The following is a 23017-nucleotide window of genomic DNA, read 5'->3' as shown; positions in this document are numbered from 1 at the left end:
ACTTTTTAGAAGGGTAAAGAACATCCCAAAAGCTGGTGGGAAACCAGCAATGGATGCCTGAGGGGGAGGTGGTGGGGCTTAGTATGGCCATATGGAGGAAACCAAGAGGCTAAACAGGGACCTGGGTGGGCCAGATTTTGGGTTCTGCCACCCCTGCATTATGCACGCTCTGTAGAAATCATTTCAAGTTAATTCACAGAGGATGCATCTCCACTGATCGCTCACCAGCCTATCAGCCAAATCTTTACTCCAAAAGACCTTTCTTTGGAGGAACAGTATTTAATGCTGGGGCACACATGTCACGTACAAAGGGACAAGCCTCAACTGCAGGCATCTCCAGTTAGAAAAGGGCAGGTGAGGGGGAAACAGGTAAGGTATTTTGGCCGACATCTTCCCTCAGTCCCCACCATTAGCTATACTGATAGGGGCTACTGACAAAAACTCCTGGAGGGACACCAGATGCCCTGCCCTGATGAAGACACTACCAGGACAAATGGACTAAACTGAAGTGAGGCAGATTCCTAGGAATGTGGGAATGGGAGGAAAACTTCCCAGTCTATTTAGCCAGCTGTAGAAAGAGAAGAAACCAGCCCTTGCTTCCACCTGAGTTTACAAAAGGATGCAGCTGGGAAACACACCGGGGACATGTCCAGTCGAGCAGGAGTTCCTCCCTCCCTCCCTTCAAATCCTTCCCTTTCCATGAAATGAAGATTTCTTCAAGTGGCAGGCACTGTTGGCTCTTCTCCGCTTTTGTCTGCCCTCTCTGCTGTCAAAATAGCAACTGCAATCCTTTTTGGGTAGACTCGCTTGCTTATTCAACCCAACCAAGTGCCACGAGCGATGCGAGCTTGTATAAATAGCCTCTAAACCCCCACACAGCCTAATGAGCTGTTCCCCATCAAACAAGAGGCCAGTGGCCCGGTGAAGATCCCCTCCTGGTAGCATGGAGCCTTCTGAGGCTGAAAGGGCCGTCAGCACGCCAAGCCCCGGCTCCTCATTTCCCTGCACAACAGCAGATCCGGTTTCAGCTCACACTCCCACCCGCACGGCGGACGTGCTCAGCTCTGCAGCGCAGTCGCACGCTCCGCCACAGGGATGTTTTCCAACCCACGGCTCCCTCTTTCCAGAGGGCTCCAGGCAGCGAATGCATAAAACGGCAATAGAAACAAGCACGGCTAAAGTATGAATGAAAGCAGAAGCTTGGCTGTATCAGCCACATGAGCAAGATGACTCAGCACGAACGAGACACTTCACTCAGCTTTCCATCCTCCTCACATCGAGCCGAGCCGGCTGACAAAAGGTGGAGAGGCGTGATTTTTCCTGATCTTCAAGCGAGAGCAGTGGCCACCACCCAACCCTAATGAGGCTGGCGGCAGCGGGAGAGCAGGGCCGGCAGCCTCCTCCAGTCTGCAGAATGTGTTCCCTGTACCATTTTTTAGCACCAGGCTAAGGTCTTACACATCTTGACACAGAAAGTCCTACAGAGAAATAACAGGACTTGTAAGAACTACTTCTGCCTAAATAGGCATAGGATTGTGCCCTAAAATTTCCTTTTATTTACCGAAGACTTCAAAGAATTTTTATCCTGAAACTGACTGGATCCCTCTGAACACCACTTGCCGGGGAACAAGTGGAGGGGCTACCAGGCTCATTTACTGTTTGGGGGCTTCTTAAATCTATCTAGTTGTCCTCTCTAAGGACTAGGATCCTGTACAAGACAGGCCACTGATCTGATCCAGCAGAGTTGTGCGAATTTTCTCTTGACCAAGGGAGAGGCTTCCCTAGCATCCTGCTGCAAAATCACATGGAAGTTCAACAAATTATGAGGCCCAGCAAAAGCTAAAAGAAGCTCAACAAGACCACCATGAGTATGGCAGCCTTCCTGTTTGTTCATTTTTAAGTCCCTGTATCAAGTACTTGACTTGCATCGCCTCTGCAGAAAGAACGGCCTTCCACTACTCAGTGGTGGGAGCTGTGATCCAATCTGCCTTTGGGGGACCAGCTGGAAAAGGCTGGCAAGAGGATTTCTCCTGCCAACAAACCCACCCACCATAGTGCATACGCCTAATTCTTTCATGAAACCAGCTAAGTTAGTGGCTCTCACTGTATCTTGTGTTGGTGAGTTCCACAACTTAAATCACACACTCCTGTTTGTCAACCAAACTTCATTTCTCCTCAGAAAGTTACCAGCCAATCACAACTCTCTGAGATTCAGATTCTGATTCTGCCCAGCTTTGCCCACCCTCTAGAAGGCTGGGGATTATGGTGGTTGTAGTCCACATCAGGTTGGAGAAGACGGTTTCTGTCCATCAGACTTTTTATCCATTTAGAGAAGGAAGGAAGGAAGCTCGGGAAATCTGTGAAGTGCCTCTAAATTAAAAGGTTTCCTAGCAATTTAGGATGATGTTCCACTGTCAGAAAAAGCGCGGTACAGAAGCTGCATGATTATGGAGCAGCAACTCCAAACACCTAAGGATCTGGGAGGAGTCAGGGTGAATCTAAGGGCTATTTAGCTATTTTTGGTGGTGGTGGGAGTTACCAGAAGCAGCAGCAGTTGCTATCTACCATTATTTTTCCCAAGGATTTTTGAAATGCTGTTGTTGCAATGCTATGGCAATCCTTCCCATGGCTACTGGATGCTGCTTCCCTCCTGCCAGCCCCATCCTGGAATACCTCTACCACAATAAAGCATTTTACCAGGGGACATGGGTGGCCTCTAGTGGGGTGGGGGCATGATTTTCTCCTCCACAAGCCTCTTCTAATGGTGCTGCTTCCTACCTTTCCAGAGGCATTTGGAGGAGAGTAAAAGGAAGCCAGGGTTCCCTGCCAGCAGTCTCCCGGAAAAGTGCCAGCAGCAGATGAAAATCAAACAGGTTGCCAACCGGCGGCGTTTGTGGCCACTCCCAACACCAGCTACCCCTCACCCTAAACCACTTGCCTCCCATAAAAATCATCCAAAGGGATTCCCACACAGCACAGACAATTCTAGGAAATACAGAAAAGCTCACCCAATAACTGGCCAAGCCTGCTAGTCCTCCTTGTCAGCTTGTGCATGAACACAAGAGCATAAAATAGGTTTCCTTACACTGAGTCAGACTGTGGTCCATCTAGCCCTGTATCGTCAACACTGACTGGCAGCAAGTCCATGACACTCCAGGGTTGCAATTAGTCTCTCTGAAAAGCCAGAGATGGAATCTGGGACCTCCTGTGTGTGCGGCAGGTGCCCCACCACAGAGCCACGGCAGCAGATGTGTGTGGCCAGGGAAACACCCACCACCCCCTCACCTCTGCAGTCTGCAAGCAAAGTCCAACTGCGGTGGATGAGCCATCCTTCCGTGAAGGTTATCTCCCATCTTCCCACTGAAAAGCACACTAACTGCCCAACAGCCCCAGGGTGACCTAGAGCAACATTTTGAAATGATCTGCTCCAAAAAGCGAGTGGTTGTGCAAGGCAGAAGGGCCCTGATGAATCACAAAGGGAACGACTTCTGCAATTAGCCTTAATCACAGGTCACGCAGCAGCGCCACCTCCACAGCCAGGAGCTTGCACACCCTCCCATGCACGCACGCACGCGCTCTGCTGATGCTACAATGCTCGTTTGGGGAGACGCCCTGCAAAAGTCATTAATGGATCTGCTCAGAGTGCAAACAGTCTCCAAGGGGGCTTCTAAGCAGAGCTACGCTGAGCTTCCCTCACTCGCCACGAGGACAAAGCATTCTCGCCACCTGACATACGTGTGGCCTGCAGAGGCACCTCCCCACACAACAACAAACAGAGCCGCCAGCACCTCTGGCCGGCACACGACCGTAGCCTGACAGCTGATGAAACCAACTCTGCTCTCCAGCCATCAATCCAAAATAAACACTGCTTCCAAAGTCTATGTTTAATAGCTAACCTGAAGCATCTCTGCACTCCACTCGTAAACCTAGATTATGGGGAGAGGGAGGTGAAATGAAGAAAGACCACTGCTGTACCAGGTTCGCTTTTACAAACTACCAAAGAATGGCCAGTGCCCGGGAAAAGGGATTCTCATCTCTTCGGTGCAGTCCTAGCACTGAGCCACAGCCAGGGTCTTGTAAATCATGCAGCCACACCAGGGACCCACGCCCCCCAGCCTGCTGCAAGGGCCGAACGTATGTCTCCCAGAAGAGTCCACATGGCACCCAGCCCTGCTCCAAAGAACTCCGAAAGGGGCAGAAGCCAGAGAGGGACTTGGGGGCATGTGCTTCCGCCCCCAGGCACACAGAATGCAACTTCTGAACCAGGAGAAGCCACCTTAATTTAGATGTACAGTCTCTGCACCTCCCAGTCCAGCTGTTATGTTCTGCGTCAGGTGGAGTAGGAAAGGTGGAGGCCAAGCCCCATTCCTTATCTTACTGCGGAGGGAATGCTGACATCTGAGCATGAATTACAGCCACAGACGGACATGCTGCAATATTATCATCCTTCTATAATTACTAGTGACACCAGCGTGGCCTTGGCAGGGTCCCAGATCCATCAGTCATGCCTTTACTTGATTCTTCATTGTTGCATCTTCTGTGCAGCTATTTTGCTCCTTACAACAAATCCAATTCAAAAACCAGAACAACAAAAAATGCATCACCCTGACGTCAAAAGATCTAATACTGGTCATGTTAGAAACTGCCAAAAAGCAGCACTGCAGCAAGCTCCGTTTTCAGCAGCTGAAAGGCCAATTAAAATAAAAGAAAATCACAGCGTTACCCAAATAGGTGTCAGAATAATTCTTTTAGCATTCTCAAAAAAGAAAAAAATAAAGGTAGTGTCACAGGCCATATCTGATGAGTAAGTTCCATGTCCAGGAAGCCACTACCAAAAAGGCCCTGCCCCTTACCCCAACCACCTAGCCTAAGAAAAAAGGGAGTCTCAGAAGTGCAGGGAGAGGTTCACAGTGGGAGAGGCTCCACCAAATGTTATGCTGGAACCAGCCCTTTCCTTGGCAAACAGAAGCCCCCATTTGTTGACTGGTCTCACCTGGTTCTTCTTCAGAACTAAATCATGTAGAAGCCCCTGTCACTTCACAACAAGAACTGTGGAAACTGGGGCCCTGTAAAGCTTTTAGCACACACTCACAAAGCCTCTGTCCGCACTGAGCTCCAGCCTGTTTCCATGGGCAATTCATGCAGCTGGACTCTTGCACTTGCTGAACTATGACCCGCATTGCTACATCCTCCTTGCCCGGCAATCACACAGACATGCCTCCTTGTCCTTCCAAGCCTGCACAGGAAGCTTCCAAGGCAAGGCAAGCAGCTATGTTCGTCGATACTTAACAGTTGTCTACACAGCTAGGAGAACAGCAACCGCCTTGGGCCGAGGCATGATGTTAAAATATGCACTGAGAGCAGTACAGCAGATGGAAGCGGAAAGCTTTGCACACAGAGGCAGAAACAACAGCACGGAAGAGAGGCGGGGCAGGTTAGCCAGGCCTCTAAAGCCCAGCACTTTTTAAAATGTCGGCTGGGTCTCTTCCTGCAGAAACAGACAGTTGCCAAGAGAATCTTCCTGTCCCTGCCTGTGCCCGTGTTGGTTGGGTCAGGAGACATGGCACCAACCAGAGTTAATCTGAGCCAGGGCATCTGGAACGTATTGCTAACATCAGGAAGTAAATGCCAGAATGCATGAAGCGGCAGATGGAATGGCTCCCTGGCAGAATCACCTGTGACACGGGCTGATTCCAAGCCAGTCCACTGGCCCATGTAACTTGGTATGGCGTACTGTGACTGGCAGTGGCTCTCCAGGCTGGAGGTTTTTCCAGCACTGCCGGATGAAGTCTTTCAAACTGGAAAGTCCAAGACTAAAGCATGCATTCTGCCATGCAGCTGTGGTCATTTTCTTCAGAGAACCCAACCCGCCTTAACCTGAACAATCAACAGATGCATGTACTTCCTATAGGAATGATCCAAGACCTGGGGCAATCAAGGTAGTTGTCACAAGCTGCTCGACTCTCTAAGCCCCCTCTTATCGGATGTTTAAGGCCACAACTCCACAACACTTACCTGAGAGCAAGTCTCGCTGAACTAAGCAGGACTTACTCATACATGCGTAAGATCACAAAGTCCCACACATATATGCTTCCCCCACCCCCTACTTTAAGCCACTTCCCCTAGAGCAGGGGGTAGGCAGCCTGGTTTGGACTAAAATTCTCATAAGACCCTTTCAACATGCAGCACAGACAGGGATTATGGGAGTTGTATTCCAGACCATCTGAGGGAATATCAGGTTGTCTATCCCTGCTGTAGAATATGAATGCATAAGCACAGCTGAAAAATATTATCTGAATTTTAGATGACAGAATCAAATATGTAAGTTCCTAGAAAACCACTATTTTCTTTCTGGGATTTTCTTCCAGCTTCACACAAAGACTAGTGGGGTCAGTGTCAGGTCTATTATGAGACCTAAAACCAACCAATGCATCAGGAAGGGCAGGCAGGAGAGGTTCTGTACAAAAGTTTCAAAGTCCCACCCAGCAACTGCCCCACAGCTTCTGCCTTACCGTCTTGCGTTCTCGCTTTTGCGGAATTGTTGTCTGTTGATTCATCATAACCTGGGCAGCTGGGAACTGCTGCACACTCTGGGCAGGATAATAGGCACCAGCTGAGGAAGAAGAAGGGAAGTTAAGGTACTGCACTCCCAGAATCCCAAGGGGCAGAAAACCATGCTTGTAAAAGTCTAAGCTTTGGGGAACTTTAAGAATAAACCACAGAGCAGGAGCCCCAAACAGCAAAGCTAGGGGCCCCTTCCAGTGTGAGAAATGTTCCTTTAGCTAACATAAAGCAGACCAAGAGTGACCCCCACTTCCCCCCAGCACACAATCCCAACTGGCGTACTAGCAACTCCCAAAAGAGACAGGAACCACATTTGCCTGCAGCCCTGGTATGGAATCTCAAAAACCTGAACCAACAGGTTCAAACAAGCAACACCTCAGCATTCTTTCTCCATGATACAAAGCGTCTCTAAGTCACCCCACTTCCCCACCAGAGGCAACCCCTATTTTGAGGTTCTGACACCCTGCCTCAATTCAGATCAGAGCATGCCAAACAGCCTCGCTGGTGGCTTGTAAAAGCAACCACCTCATTTCGTTAGAAGCAGGGAAGGAGGAAAAAAAATTCCATGGCTGTGGACTCCAGCAACGTTTTCCAAAATAGCACGGAGCACCTTCCTTATTCTCCCTCAAATCCTGTCCAATCCAGCCAAATTAATGGAAAGGATGCAACTATTTTGCAAGTGCAAAATAAGGCATTCCCTTCCTTTCCAGGTCCCATGCCCTTGTCTTCCCACTCACACCCCCAGTCCTCCTATAGGGGCAGATAAGCAACACTGTTCCGCGTCTAAGCCTTTGGGAGCCAAAAACCCCCATGGTCAGGGAGGGGCGAGCACAGTCCAGACACTTGTGCAGGGCCAATCATGCTAGCCTGCAGGTGTTTTGTACTACAGCTCCCATTATCATTGGCTATGCTGGCTGAAGGTGATGGGAGTTGTAAACCACACCAATTGGATGGGCCCAGGTTGAGGAAGAGTGCTCTAGAGAAGATGCTCTGAGTTTGCCATCTCCAATGGCACCCTGAAAGACTAACTGGTTATTCTAGCCCAGGATGGATAGAAGCATTTGTGGCAAACAGCCTCTAGTAAAGCATAGAGTCTTGCTGAACTCTGGGGTCCCGCTTTATACAGTGGCCAGTCAGGTGTCTCTAGGAACGCCAGGAAAGCAACCACACTCTTCTACTCACGGTCTCCAGCAACTGGCATTTCTTACATCTGAAAGCCACGTAGCTACTCGAGTCAATAGCCATTCACAGACAAATGTTCTTCCCTTTTACAGTCGTCTAAGCTACTTGCCATAGCCACATCTTGTGGCTGTACATTCCATAGATTACTCATGGGCTGTGTGAAGAACCCAGCACTGAGAGGACCTGATGGAGCACATGTGGTCAGAGAAGCTCTGGGCAGGAATGGGGAACCACATGCTTTGGGCAGGTGCACTGGGAAGGGTGAAGATCCTGCCAAACTGCAAAGCCACAGAAGGTTCCCAAACAGGACCTGGACACAGGCACAGAGCACTTATGTGAGACACAAAACCTCCACGCAGAGGAACTAAACACTGTGGGAAGTAGCAGAGATCTCCCCAAGTTCTGCTTCCAGCTTTTTCACACATCTGAATCCTACAAAAGGGAAACAGCAGAAGCCAAATGCTTGGCCTGGTTGACCACTGGAAGGCAGTTCTGTAAGCTGCAATAGACCTAAGATTATCCTTGACAGCAACACCCAGAGACAGTGATGAACAAAGTTCAGAGAGCAGTGCAGGCAGCCATGAAACTAGACTACGCCTTGGTCAGAGCTTTGCCACCCACTGGAAGACTGCCTTTAACTGACCCTGCGAGAAAAACATGATGTTGCAAGCACAGAAGATTCTAGCCTTCTTGCGTTTCTCACATTCAGAAATGTAAGAAGTTACTGCAGGAGGAGTCAGGCCCCTGGTCCATCCAGTCCAGTACGGTTGACACTAAATGGAAGCAGCTCTCTCGGTTTTTTCTGTCCTACCTGGAGAAGGTGGGGAACAAACCTGGGGCTTCTGCTATTGAGCATGGCCCACTTTCCTAGGCGGTGGGCACTCAGACTGGACAGAATGCAATCCAGGCAAATCTGGGTGAAGTTGAACTTAAGACACCCAATGCTAGAGCACCCGGAGACCACCTATACCTTCCCCAGCTTTTCCACACACTCGTCACAGCTAACTGTCCCATTTGCAAGCGCTCTGCAAGTGAAAGCAAGTTTTAAAGCCGTTCAAATGCCCACAGTTTTCTGACACAAAATGGAGGCTGTAGGATCACCCTGGCACAAACAACTGTAGACATGGCTTCCCTCCAGGTAAGCTGAATCAGGTACAGCCAGCAACCTACCAGAAGTTAAAACCTGGAAAGAGGAAGGGAGATGAAAGGGGGGTGGGGGAGAGAGAGCAGCAAGTGCCAAGGTGCGTGTCCTGCTGCCTCCCTGCCACAGCTAAGGCAGCACTCACACGATCCCTGTTCTTCACAGACAGAAGCCCAGCACAGGCTGTTTGGTGCTTTCTAGAGGGAAGCAGGGCTACAAGCAAGCATGAGTGACCAAGGAAGAAAAGAAGCCAAGCTGCTCAGAAGGCCCCTGTGAGCCCCCATTTGGGCTGCACCACACAGAGGAGGCTTTTGGCACTCCCGACTTCAGGAATTCCACATATTCCTCCTCTAAGCAGCTAAGCTCCAGCCCCACAGCCTGTGTCAGACCTTAGAATAGGAAAAAAAATCACGAACTGTTGCACGGACTGGTCCAGCCCGTTCTGAGCACATGCGGGCAGCATACTGATGATGCTGAGTCATCTGGCCTAGTAAACTTTATGGGTGGGGAGAGCAGTGCGGCACCTTCACACACTGACAGCCACCCCTCCCCTGGCGCATGGCAAGGTCTGAACATGACGCAGGCCGTCTGAACAGGCTGAAAGCAAGGAAAGGGACGCTGCCGCAGCCGGCAACCCGGAAGGCCTGCTGGGCAGCAGGGTACCGCTCGCCTTTCACGGCTCTGAAAGGGACAACGGCTGCTGCACTGCATCTTGATGTGCTGGTATTAAGACACACTCCCCCGCTTGCAAGCCTCTCCCCAGGACCCCATCCTACAATTCTGGTGTGCACAAGACAAGCCCAGTCAGCACGCCAGGCTCAGCCTGCTTCTGGAAAGGCCAAATGCACCTACCTTTCTGAAAGGGGTGTGGGCAGATGCTTTCGGCTGTGGTGGCAGGAAAGAAACAGTGACATGCAGAACTGGGACGGGATGGGGGCCTCGGCTCACATTTCTAAGTCTGCAGGAGCTGCCTGGGCCAGGGCCAGGCTAAATATAGTGATAGTCCTCAGTGAGCATGTGAGCACCGTGTGAGAAGGGGAGGGAAGGGGGGGGAGGAGGAGGAGGACCAAAACCCCAGGGAACTCAGACACCAAAGAGCTTTGGGGAAATATTAAATCCAGGGCAGGGTGAGGAGTGTTTTTCAACACAATTCTGGGCAGAAGTACACTTGGAGGGTGAGCTACTCCCCTTCGGATGCCCACGCAGACCCATCAGCCTACCCCCCCCAAAAAAGAGGGGCATGGAAACCTAGTAGAGGCAACTTAAGGGACAACTGGACGAGGGGCTATCAACAAACCTCCCTTTATTTCCATGCTGCCAGAGCAATCCAAAAACAAGCAAAGGCTAAAGTCTTCCCGGCCTCTGCAAGGTGTTAAACATTAAACTGCCCTCACCAGAAATGACAAAAGAGGAGAGGGAAGTATAGTCCTTAGTCTGCCTAAACGCAGATTCGCTATCTAGAGTTCTCCTATCACAAGTCACTTTGGGAACCTTTGAAGAGCAAGCCAAAAATGCTTTTAAAAAAGGGATGGAGAGGGAATGCAAGCAGTCGTGCAGGAATCGTGCAGTTACCCCTGCAGAGTTTCACAGGAAGACACGTCGGCTAGACTGTCACCCTTGCTGCTTGCCTTTCTCCACTTCCCAGCCAATCCATGGCTTGCAATTCAGTGGATGCCAGTGGCATCTGGTTGGCTACTGTGGGAGCAGAAAGCTGGACCAGATGGGCCTTTCTTCTGATCTTCTTGCATGTTCTTATGCTCTATAATGTTACTGATGGCAAGACATGCACATGAGAAACCACAAGGTTTCCAGGAGCTTCTAGGCCTTACACATCCTGACAATAAATTTTAAAAAGATATGGAAGTATTTCCTAAGCCAGCAGAAGAACTTTGGGGCAAAATATGGACAATGCAGGGGAGAGGGATGCACTAAGCAACTCTAGGCCATGGTGGAACTGAAAAGCAAAGCTGAACCAGCAAGGCTGGCAGGAAAAACATGGAGAGAAGCTCAATCTAGAGAGACTGGCCTGGTTCACCTGTAACAACCCATGGGTCGCTTAACCTTGAGTTATACCACGTGGCTTGTTGTTGGCTTAAAACTCTGGGTTGCTTCTCCTTCAAAATCCCCACAGTTCCCAGTTTTCCTGCCATGCTGAGAACCCAGGAAAGAAGTGTTGATTTTCTACCATGCTCACTTAATTGTTCTTGTGCTGCCCCAACCAACCATGGGTAATTAGGTGGGCATTACATGAGAACAATTCCACATCATCTGGCACAAGTTACACTTTCCACCCACTGGTTTCTCCCCCCTCGTCCAAATGAGTATCTCACCTATTCTGAATTGCCTGATAATCTCCTCTCCAAACTACTTAACACTTTACTCCCAAGTTTGTGGAATGCACCACCTTGAAGGGACATAAGCCAGTGGTGTGCAGGGTTTGGGAGTATCTTAATTGCAAATGTCTACCTCTCAGCAACCTGCCGAAGATATTAAACTGCGTAAGGGTTATATCATTCCAGGAGGCATGTGAGGGTTCCTTGGGCTGAACAGGCCTCCATATGAAACAACAAAACAGAAAACCTGACTATAGAAAGCTAGAATATCAAGCAAAAAGGTGAGGCCAGCTTTCCCGAGCATGGTGCCTTCCAGACTGGACTGGCTGGGGGATGCTGGGAGTTGTAATCCAACATATGGAAGGCATCAGGCCGGGGTAGCTCCTTCTCCTCTCTGACATGCTAGTTTTCTATTATGCAGGGAATTTCTCGTATGAAGGAGCATCAGTCCTCCCTGAAACAGTACAGCCCAGACACAGACCTGCCACCTGGAAGCTAAACCTGCCACAATGACCTTACCTTAACTTTCCCCTCTCCTGCTCAGTTGCATCTCCCCTCCTTTCTGTCCCCATCCCTTCCCTTTCTTGATAGGAAAGCAATCCCACATTTCCTAAAAGGGCACAGGTGCGAATAAGTCTCTATTGTTCTTCCTCCAGCCCAGAGATTCCTATCTATTTACTATATAAATCAAGTGCAGCCAGTTCTATACCACACGGAGAATAAGTTAGTAGAATTCTAAGGTCACAGAATTCTGAACACTGCTGCAGACTACAGACAATAGGTTATATTCGTAATGCTTCCTGCATGCTAGTTTACAAGAGGAATACACCAGATCATCTCACCCTAATGCCACAAAATCAGAGTGGGATATTGTTAATTTATATTATTCTATTTTGAAGTTTATTTATGGTTGTGAGCTGCCCCGAGGCTTCGGCGAATGGGGCGACATAGAAGTCTCATAAATAACAAACAAACAAACAAACAAACCACGGAGACCCACTACATGATGCAAGAAATCCAAAGCAAGGCCATCACCAAAAGATGGTTGCCCATCCTCCACTGAGAGACGGCTCAACACACCACTTCGAAAATGCGCTAGTTTCCTGTGCAAAGTCAATCTTTGGCACGAGGGAGCACACAAGAACACACACAAGGTCTGCACTCTTCAGTGGTTCCTTCCAAGAACATCACCAGCTCACGTCTCCTGCAGGAGCCGAATGAGATGAGGAAGCGTTAAGAGTCTTCTGAGGGTTTAAAGCAAGTCACGCTATCGCAGAAATCTTGACAATGGCCTTGTAAGATAGGACAGAATTCTCATCCCCGAAGGACAAACAAACAGCAAAGAATACAAGACAAAGCACTTCTTCCCTTTGCTCACCCAGTGACTCCATGAGATGAGATTTGACCCATTTTGCTCACAGACCAATCTGACGATCACTAAATTTTGCCACATATTTACAGCACCCCCCTTTCTCCCCCCATTCATTTTTTTTTTTTACATTTGCACAACTCTCATGCACTTGTTTATGCAGTCACTGGCACACACACTTTTCATCTTCCTCTTCAGAGTCTCCTTCCTTAGAGCACATCCACCTCCTGAATGCGGAACTAAGCCGGCCCTATTGGAAATTGAATTCTGCACCCCGGAACCCTTTTCCTCTACTGCTTCTTTCTTTGCCTAGCCTTGGGATTGATCAGGGACGTAAGTGCAACTGCCTCGCAACATGCACAACCCAAAGGCTTGCCACAAATCATGGGACAGAACTTCCGGTACAGAAACATGGTTAAACAGTTTCCAGTCCTTGGGGCAAGAAAGTGCTAAATAAACAACAGGAACAATTTCTAGAGGTCCAGAGGCAAGATTAAAGTAGACTTGCTCAGTCTCTTCTGAAGCATCCGTAACTCAACAAAATCCTAAGTGACGATGTACTTCAGTTCCTCAAATATTTTTGGCATGGATGGAAGAGATTTCTTTTTTTTTGGGGGGGGGGGGTAGGTGGGCAGGCAGTACGTGCACACACAAAAAGCAAACATGCAACTGGACAGAGGCTTCTTTGAACCAGGCTGCAACCGAACCTTGCACTCATTTTCAATAAAATCACAGCACTGGATGGCTGCACAAAGAATCTAACAGGAAATTGAGATTTTCCATGCTTACTTATTTAATTCTACACAGGCTCTTTGTCAGCTTTCCCCAGTTAGAGGCTCTCCAGATCATCAGGACAGGTCCTAGCCCTCCTGAGACTTGGCCACGGAGGCTGGGGTTGATGGGAGTGTGAGTCCAAAAGAACTGGAATGCAACAGGCTGGGGAAGGCTGCTCTTTGTAACCAAGCCCCACCTTTCGCTTGGCCCTGTAAGGGTTTAGTCCATCCAACCTCTCCTTCCCCCAACATCCCCGGGCCCCGCTCCATGTTTTCTCGATGCACTTTTAGCCACATTCTATGTTTTCTCGATGCGCTTTTTAGCCATTCCACTGAGAACGGTGTCCACTGATTATCATACCTGAGCTAAGCATAGCCTTTGCTCAGAGGTAAATTGCAAAGGCAAGGGTAACGTAAGGGAACTGCAGAAAGGGACAAGGCAAGCCCTCAAGGCTTGGCACAGCAGAAAAAGAGCGACACTCCAAATACCCAATTTGAATCACCAAGGAAAGAACGCCGTTACCTCAGCCACATATTTCACACACGCATCCATCCCCTTACCATAGGTGCCGAATTCTGTGGGGCTGGCTCCAGGATAAAAGCTGGGGGCACCTGGCTGGACAGGGTATTGCTGAGGCGGAACAACGTATGTGGAGCGCCCCTAGGTCGGAGAGAAAAGGACAAAAAGTACAGAGGGTAAGCACCCACATTTATGCTTGGAAGATGGAGGAGGAGTCAGTGGCACGGGGTTCCAGTAATCAAGCAGAGAGAGCAGGACTAGCAGGCTACAGGCAGGGCTCGGACGGACAAGGAACGACGGGCCACCCTTCCGTAACAAGGGCCGCGTCGATCCCACCACGATCTTGTGAAGACAGAGAGTCCATTATGCAGCTGATCTCAAAAGATTTTGCCAAGCCTTCTTAGGGGCAGAACAGGAACTTACCAGCTAAGGAAAGCTTTGCCCAGTCCTGGAGTTTTGGCTCTGACCCAACAGAATCATGCAGCAGTGCATCCAAGATGCCTGGATCCAATGCCCAAGTCGCTGGGCTCACGGAAAAGGGCTAGCACAGCAGCCTCTCAAGACCGTTTGTTCATGGTTTTCGGCTTCCCTGCAGCAGGTTAAAACTGGCCAGAGGCTTGCGGCTACTCTGTGCTTTCCTGGATCTGTCCTTGCTAGCAAGCTCCATCAGCCATACCTGTGCTCCATCATAAAGTTCCGTACCACCCTCATTCCCTTATTTGGGGGTCAGTGAGCAAAAACGCAGTGACAAAAGTCCATGAAGCTGTGGCCCAGCAGCATTGTGGAGTATCTTTCCTGAGAACCTTTCAAGGAGAAAAAACTTGCATTTGCGTGCATTTGGAGTACCAGGCCTTAGGCATTAAGATGGGGAAATGACTGGATGCCTTCCAAACCTAATGAAAGTTCCTGGGAGGCAGAAAGGCTGAAAGAACCAGAAACGGGACTCCACTACCTGCAAGGCTCCAGGTGAGATCTGCTCAAAGGTATATGGCAATGAAGCCCTAAGATATATGGCCTATTCCACCTTCACTATGCTATGGGGGATAAGTGGCTGAGAGAAGGGGGAGAAGCACAAACGAGGCACACACAAGTTCCCGCTGCTGGTCAAACACAGAATGGGACATGGGAGCGGGGGGCGGATGCAGGAGGAGCAGCTGCAAAATGCTTGACAATTATTTTAGGATGAGGATCAGAAGGAAATCACCATAGAACAAAGCAGGGCTACAAAATAGAAGGAAATCTTACAATAACCATAAACAAGGCACGAATCTATACAAGTTTAGACAGAAAAAGGGCTACAACCCTTGGCATAAAAGCGGTAGGCCTTTTTTTTCTGTCTAAGCTTCCACAGGATTGCATTTAACCAATTAGGTTTGTATACATTTTCAGATGAAAGCACATAACAATCGCAATTTACTTTTGGGTGATGTACCTATATGTTGAAGCAGGCTTTTTCATGGAGGCATTTACAACCAGGACAGAATGTCTTTCTATGGGGTTTGCTATCTATTGTTCTTGAAGAGCCCTTTTAAAAAAAGCCCACTATTAAATCTATTACCTGGTAAGTTGAAGCGACTTTCTCAGCTGATGAAAAAGTTTTTAAAGCCATTCATTGTGTAATCTTTGCCACCCTGAGCTGCAACTAAGCAGCCTGGGCCGGCATACCCAAGAACACCCATGCTCCACTATGATCCTGAAGAGTGACCAGGGACACCCTCCACTTGAAGGCATTCTCACTGGTCCTCCCACCACTGTGGGTGACTCACCTGCAGTGATTTCCTGAAATGGTGCAAAATGTTAAGACAAAGGGTAAAATAACTTGCATGCTGTTGCCCACCCCATGCTCTGCGGGTAAAGTGGCCTACTTTATCTTCATTTTGCAGATTATCAGGCACCTTTTCTTCATTTTTTTCTCACTGACAGACGTTGATTTGTTCTTTAACCAGAACTTTGTTCCACTTGCACTAAATCTGCATTAGTGCAAACTCCCACAACCAAGTAAAAACACCAAAAAAAAAAAAAAAAAGCAAAAAAATGGGAAAACCAGTCTGCCGTAGAACCCACAGGCTGGATTCACAGAAATCCAAACTCATTTCACTCTATGAAAGATTTCTCCCTATAAATCAAGGTCTCCTGCCCCCTGAAGCTCCTTGTGCCCAAAAAGCAGGATGAGGCACGCATCAGAGATGCTCAACCTCAGCTGCTACGCCCCACCAGTGGCTTCCAAAATCCCATTCCTGACCCACACATTTGTTGGTTTCTCTATTTCAATCTGACTTGTGAGCTACCACAAGTGGTAAAACAGCTCCCTGCTACTAAGGTTTAAATCAAAGTATGAAAGTGCAACCTGAATTTTATCTCCAATATTACCGTTAGAAATGCCTTAACCCAGCTTAGGATGCAGCAGATGGCTACCACTGTTTTAGAGAAGCATTTTAAGAAAATACCTCATGACCCTAGATTCTGCCCATGGGGTACTTGAGTCAACGGAAGACCTCCCTCATTATCTGTTTCACTGCCCTATTTTTTATGAATAAAATAAAGTATTCACAACTTGCCCCTCATAAGGAAAACTCACTGGTCCAAACTGGAAAAATAGATTTTCTGTTTATATCTCATAAAAGGACAACTTTATGGGCTGCAATGAACTTAAGATCCTTTCATTTCCCAAACTGGGAGTTAATTTCCCACCCACTGTACAGAAAGATAGAACAGGTTCTACAGATTATCAATTGTTTTCCTCAAGGTGTTCTTAGGTATCTTTTGGTTTCTGCTTGCAGTGATTGTCAGTTATAACAATAAAAATGTTATTTATTCATTCATTCACCCGCACATTTGCCAGGAGCCTTTGCATGCACATGCATAAGCACCATTACCAAAAGTGTGCCTTGATTTTACCAAATGTGACCATTCTCTGACAACAAAGGCGGCAGCGCCCACAGATTCACATAAAAACCACTGGAGCCAAGGCGAGGGTGCTATCAGTTGAGATGTGTGTGGTTACAGTGAGGGAGCCAGGCAGCAAGGTGCAAAGCCTGCTCCAAAACGCGACCGAAACCCATCGGAAGGCAAGCTGGCAGCGGGGGCCAGGAGGCACAGATCACTCGGGAAAGTGTAGCAGCTCCTCCTCTTCAGCCCTCCACAGAGAAGACCTCAGGCCCCAATCTAACCCTCACCTGTCCAGGGATGTAGTAGGCGCCTTGCGAAGCAGGGTAGGAGATCTGTGAGGGGATCATCATCACCTGGGAAGCAGCTGGATAAACATGAGTGGGTGGGCCAGGCCGAGCCGACGCGTTACTCTGCACCCGGGAAGCACTTGTCGGAGGCTGGGCCCTGCTCTGGTAGAAATGCTTCAAGAGAGAAAGGAGAGAGGGGCATGCTTGGTTAGCAAGGCCTGGCCTGAGAAACCCCAGAGACACAGCTGCTTCTCCTTTGCCAGCCCCACAGCCACCCCACTCCCATGGAGACTCCAACTGTGGCCCTGCGAATGCCCCCTGTGCAGGAACCTGCCTGGGCCACAAGCAAGGGATGGGACTGCCAGCTAAGGCAAAGCCTGGCAGCTCCTGCTGACCCCCTGCGAACTAAGCAGCGGTTTTGTTTCTAGAAGAACGCAAGCCTCGAGCCCAGAAGAGGCTGCAGAGAAAAACCTGACACGTGGGCAAGTTTTGCACAACCGTTACGTCCTGCTCCAGTTTTCCAAGAGTGAAGACGTGGGGCCCCTGTGCAAAGAGAACAACAGTCCTGGAGAAGGGCTCCAATTCTCTCATAGCCAGGGATGGCAACCACTTTACCTGGAGGACCACTCAGGGAGAAACAAGAGAAGGGTGGCTTCACCCCAAGCGCCACTTCCTCAGAGTGGCCAGCTGGCAAATTCTGCCATTGCAGCCATGCTGGATTAGCTCAGCTCAGGTTCTTCTTCCTCCCCAAATAACTGTTGCTGTTGCTGAATGATGTCCACTCATCTCCGACTTAGGGCAAGCCTATGAATGAATGCTGTCCAGTAAGTCCTGCCCTTGACTGTCCTGCTCAGCTCTTCCTCAATGGAGTCGATTCAGCTCATATTTGGCCAAGTAAGTGTTATGAGTCTAATTCTACACAGCAAACCCAAACACAGAGGAGTAGCGAAGATAATGCAAGCAACCTAGCCTGCAAGTGGAGGCAATTGCCGTTTTTCTTCAAAACCCATGATTAGAGCACTGCAAAGCACATCCGTCGGAAAGCAGCAACACTAGCCAGATCCAAGCTCAGGCTACTATTCTAAAGGCTTACATAACTAGCTCATGGTGCTGAACTTCAACCAGATCAGTGATTCTGTGGCCTACAAACATTACAAGCCGTGGGATACAATGTACCGTCGTGTAGGGACGGAGAAGAAAACAAGACACCGCAAAGAATTGTGCAAACTAGGCAAATGCTTTGCAAAAAATAAAAAAAGACGATGATCCAGAAGCAACCAGAGCTGGAAAGAATCCCCCCATCCCTTCCCTGAATGCGAAGGAAGACTGCGATGGATCACAGTGATTCATGTGACTCCTGCTCCCAGAGCTTTACGCTATAAGATGGGGAGGATACACTAGCCAAAGCCATGTGTGTCCCTGAAGACACAACAGCCATTGTTTCAGCTGCGCAGTGAGCAACCTGCACTCTCGCCCACCGGAGGAGTGTTATAGAAAAGGCATTACCTGAAGAGACCTGAATCCTCCCTGTTCGCACGCACGCACACACGCACACACAAGGAGAAAAGGGAGAGAGAGAGAGAGAGAGAGAGAGAGGGAGAGAGAGAGAGAGAGACAGAGAGAGAAAGAGAGAGAGAGAGAGGAGTTACCTAAGGCCAAATAGGTTACCAGGCCCAGGGGAGCAGCCCAACACCGAGCAGGAAAGCAACTGCAGCCACGTGAGAAGCGGGGTTTCAGGGCAGGCAGAGCTGATGAGGGGACAAAGAAATGGGCTGCAGAACATTCTCATGTCAAACTAAGCGCCACCAGAGGACAAGGGCAGAGAGAGCGGCCAGCGGACTCTACCGAGCAGGCTAGAGCGCACACCTGCACGGCAACAGCTCGGTGGGTCACACGCAGTGCCAGCCAGCCTGCGTCACATTAACGGGCAAGTTCTGCATCAGCACCCGAGAGCCCAGGGCTTGGTGTCTGAACTCTGTTTCTTCCCTTGCTTGATCCTCTCTGCTTTCCGTTGGCTATGATCTCCTCTGTGACCTGACTCCTCTCATTCGTTCTCGTACAGTTTCCTGCTCTGGGCACCCACCACACTGCTGGCTCTAAGAAAGAACCCACTACACAGAGCACCTCGCGGGGTAGGAGGCGGCAACCAACAGCAACAAATGCCATAATCAAGAGAAGTCCTGAGAAGTACGGCTATTATAGTAATGGCCATCTTATAATAAACACTTCATTGGAGACAGGGGATAACCCTATGAAAAACAAAGCGCCCGATACAGCACTTCCGGCATCCATGTTCGATGAATTATTTGATTTGGAGCACAACCTTGGAGGCATTCTGATAAATGGAAAACTAGATGGACATGATTGCTATAAAACTATCTTAAAAGCCAGTTTTACCATATGTACGAAGACAGGTAGCCCCTTCTTGGAGGTGTTCCAAATTAGGCTTTGTGCTCACACAAAAATATATAAATTGCTGTTTAAGAACAATTAGGAGACTAGTAAAAATGCCATCTAAAATTTGGAGGATCCTTTTGGACTGGTGGAAACCATTAAGAATGGAGAAGGCTACAGATGGAAGTACCAGATTATGCCAGATATATTTTATTATCCAAAGCATACTTTAGCAGCCTGGTGCCTTCCAGATGGCTTGGGACTACCATTCCCATAATCCAGAACCAGGCTTCCTCTTTTCAGTTGGTTTGGCTATCAGAGAGCACGAGTAAGATGTTCATGCTGTGTACTAAACATTATGGAAACAGCTTGACAAAAATATCAACCAGCGGTTTTAGCTCTGCACTAGCTCCCCAAAGGAATGTCACCTGTATGTGGAAGTCCTGCACCCAGCCAGGTCTTCTACGATAACAATGGTAGAACCACTGGGTTTCTCATTTAATTTTTGACAATCCATTCTTCCTCCCCCCTCCCCAACCACTGATGGTTTTCTTTGTATCTGATCCAACACTACACGTTCTCATTGCCACAAGACCGGTATTTGCAGAACACTGCAAAGTGATCCTTGCACCGGAAAAATGATTGCTTAAGGAAATGATGAGCTTTGTTTATTTTGGTTAAGCTTACAGCTTATCAAAGATAATCAATACAATATGAAAACGTAAGCGATCATTTGCAGTTCAACTGCATGTTCTATAATTACTGAATTACGCACAGTAAATAGTTACATATAGTATCTGAATATAGGATTGTGTTTCTTCATGTATAATAGAGGAAGAATAAGGGTATGGTAATTTTAATGTCTTAGTAAATAAAGAGTGGGGGAGGGATCAATAAAACTCTTCACTATTCTCTAAAAGCTTCCATGGTTAAATAAAGTCTCCATGGCTAGAACACACTCCCTTTTCTCCAGGAGATAAACTCTTCCCAGCTCCCACATCCCCCTAGAAAGAGCACCATCCTAGCCTCCTGAGCCACTCCTCCTTGCGCAGGTGCTCAAAGATGGGAAGGAAAACTATTCAGGAGTGGGCAGGCAGCCTGAGAACCCCAGATGAATGTGTGTGGAGCTACCAAGAGCAAGCCCACCCCAGACCCTTCCAACCACAGCCCAAGATGAATCAGAAACAGGAACATGTCCAGAGTGCTTGCATGTGCGGCCTAGATCCAGCCCAAAGCACCTCATGTCCTTTGGGAACTGACCAAGCAGCAGCACCAGACAAACCCCAAAATGCAGAGATGGGGAATACAACTGCAAAGGAAAGGGGACAGAGCCAGTGAGGAGGGGATTACTGATGTCTTGACAGCACTGAGCCAGACATTTTGCTCAGAGGTTGCGCAGGATGCTGATTATGGAAACATATCATGGCAACCAGGACCATGGCGATTCTAGTAGCCAATTAGAATGGATCATTTCCCAAAATTGAAAGGTGGGATATAGAAGCATTCCAGGCTTAAATTATTTACCAGACTTCCCAAACTGGTATCTCCCGGAAGTGGTTGCAGTACAGCTTCCATCAACCCTGGTTGGAGCTGCAGGGCAGCATATATGGAGGAAGAGTCTGAGGAAGAGTGAAATTTAGGGAATTTTCGAGTGTCCAAAGCGCTTTGGGTATAGACCTGAAACCATTCTGTGATACGATGCTGATATGGGCCAGCTACTGCTGAGAGACAATCACTTGCCCGATCATGTACTGAGACTATGGCACAGGATTTGAACCATGACCTCCTCGGTCACAGTCCAGCCTCTACACAGCAGTGTGATGGACCAGGAGAGGCATCAGGGGTCTGACAAGGTTCAAAGCTTCTTGGTAAAGACTGAGGTCTCTTGCACACCCACGATAAAGAATCGGCATTCTTGATCTGGCCACCAAACTTGGAAGGTGGGTATACAGTTTTGGGCCCAGCAAGATTAGCCCCAGGGCAGCAGGGTACAAGCCTCCTTGGCCACAAGGTTTGGGGAAGTTCAGCAACAGGACAAATGGATTTTGTCCTGTTATGGAACCTAGAGGGTCTCCCTTTTGAACTAACAACTCCCTCAGAAATACAGACAGTGCCTGAGCATACACGCCTACAACCTAACTCCTGAGCAGGGTCATGTAGAGGGAGCACATACGTGTATTGTATGGAAATATGCAATCTTTTCAGCCGCATAAGTTCACGCTAACAGAAGTTTGCAAGACCCAGCCTCAGGCAACACTTGGGAACCTCAGCTTTTTCCCCTTCCTCCCCTCAAACCAACGGCTTGAGCTCCCCTTGGTGAGCAGCCCGGTACAACAGAGACATGGAAGCCACCGTGGCCAAAGGGGTGGGATGGGGAGATGGACATTTTGAGTCGACAGAGAGGATACTGTCTCCTGTAAGCAACAGGTAGCTTGACAGCGATGTGCAGATCACAGTGGAGAGGACTAAGAACTACATCCCTGGCACCTTCAAAGGGCAGCACAGAGAATGCGAAAGGCCAATGGCTCCGAAATGGTGCTGAGAGCAACCTTGGGTGCAGGCAGGCAGACCTTTTCATGGGGCGGGTGGAGGAGGCACCGTATGGGAAAGCAACATAGGCAGAAGCAGCGCCTTCCAAGCAAGAAACGCAGTAGCAGAGAAGCAGCCATTGTGAGTGGGGCATCATGCAAGCCACGTGGGAAGGGGGGAGGGTGCTCTGCTACGGACACCACAGTCAAACTGACCCCATCCAAACCCATCCATCCACTGTCCCAGCAGACACAGTGAATTCTACGTGGCTGCCGAGCATCTGTGCCACGGATTCGTTTACCCATTTGATGACATTTGTTTTCTCCTTGACACCTGCACAAACTTAAATAGTGGAGAGATCGACAGCAAGATTGTCTTTAAAAAGTAACTCTTGGCATTCCTGCCACACTTCAGAATGTTGGAAATGCTTCCGATGTATTGATCTCACTGCAATCCTTACAGCTCTTCTGTCAGTTGTAAGAGTCAGTACTATTATTCTCATCCTGAGGAAACAGTGGGAAGTTTGCCTAAGGCTACCCAGCAAGTTCGGAGCAGATACATGGCAAATCCGAACCCGGGACCTTTCAGAAATGATGCCGGTTGCCCTCCTTAATAGGCCGCCACAGTTTCCCTGCAGAGTCCGAGCAAAGCCCCTCACATAGCTGCTTCTCCCCAGGATGGCACACAGCATGCAGTGAGAGGAGAGGGGAAGGGTTAATACCTGCTGATGTAAAGCACGAGGCCCTGCTGGAAACTAAGACAGGGAAGAGCGAGGGGAAAGGAGACAAGAGCAGAACATCACTGACAGTTACAGGCACCTCCCCCCACCATGCACCTCACTCCCCGAAGTGGCTCAGCTGCCTACCTGCCCCCTCTCTGCATCCACACCCGCCAGCTCATAAAGCAAGGATAGGGCAATTTCAGCCACACCTCTTCCTTCATAGCTGGCTCTACAGCACTCGCGTAAACCAACATCCCCACCCGGCACACGCTTCAGAGGCGTTCCTGCGTCAGCGGCGCCTGCAGACCGAGTGAG

The 23017-nt window shown here is 49.0% G+C and overlaps 1 protein-coding gene across 9 annotated transcripts in view; it reads right to left on the bottom strand.

The window, feature by feature from the left end:
* EIF4G1 (eukaryotic translation initiation factor 4 gamma 1) overlaps positions 1–23017 on the bottom strand; it is a 75363-nt gene that overhangs the window by 37998 nt on the left and 14348 nt on the right. For 4 of the 9 annotated variants that reach the window (XM_044434379.1, XM_044434377.1, XM_044434380.1 and 1 more), the window contains exons 4-7: positions 22703–22735; positions 17059–17232; positions 13924–14023; positions 6513–6613 (exon numbers count right to left, since the gene is read on the bottom strand). In XM_044434379.1, coding sequence (XP_044290314.1) covers positions 6513–6613; positions 13924–14023; positions 17059–17232; positions 22703–22735 — 408 coding nt within the window. Of the gene's footprint in view, positions 1–6512; positions 6614–13923; positions 14024–17058; positions 17233–22702; positions 22736–23017 lie in introns of those variants that run through there. The other 5 variants (XM_044434382.1, XM_044434381.1, XM_044434383.1 and 2 more) reach the window with 4 other exon arrangements.

This window comes from Varanus komodoensis, unplaced genomic scaffold (genome assembly GCF_004798865.1).
Source record: "Varanus komodoensis strain SLA01 unplaced genomic scaffold, ASM479886v1 scaffold28, whole genome shotgun sequence".
Taxonomy (NCBI): domain Eukaryota; kingdom Metazoa; phylum Chordata; class Lepidosauria; order Squamata; family Varanidae; genus Varanus; species Varanus komodoensis.
The sequence above is the reverse complement of the archived record's forward strand: the minus strand, read 5'-3'. Positions and strand labels throughout refer to the sequence as shown.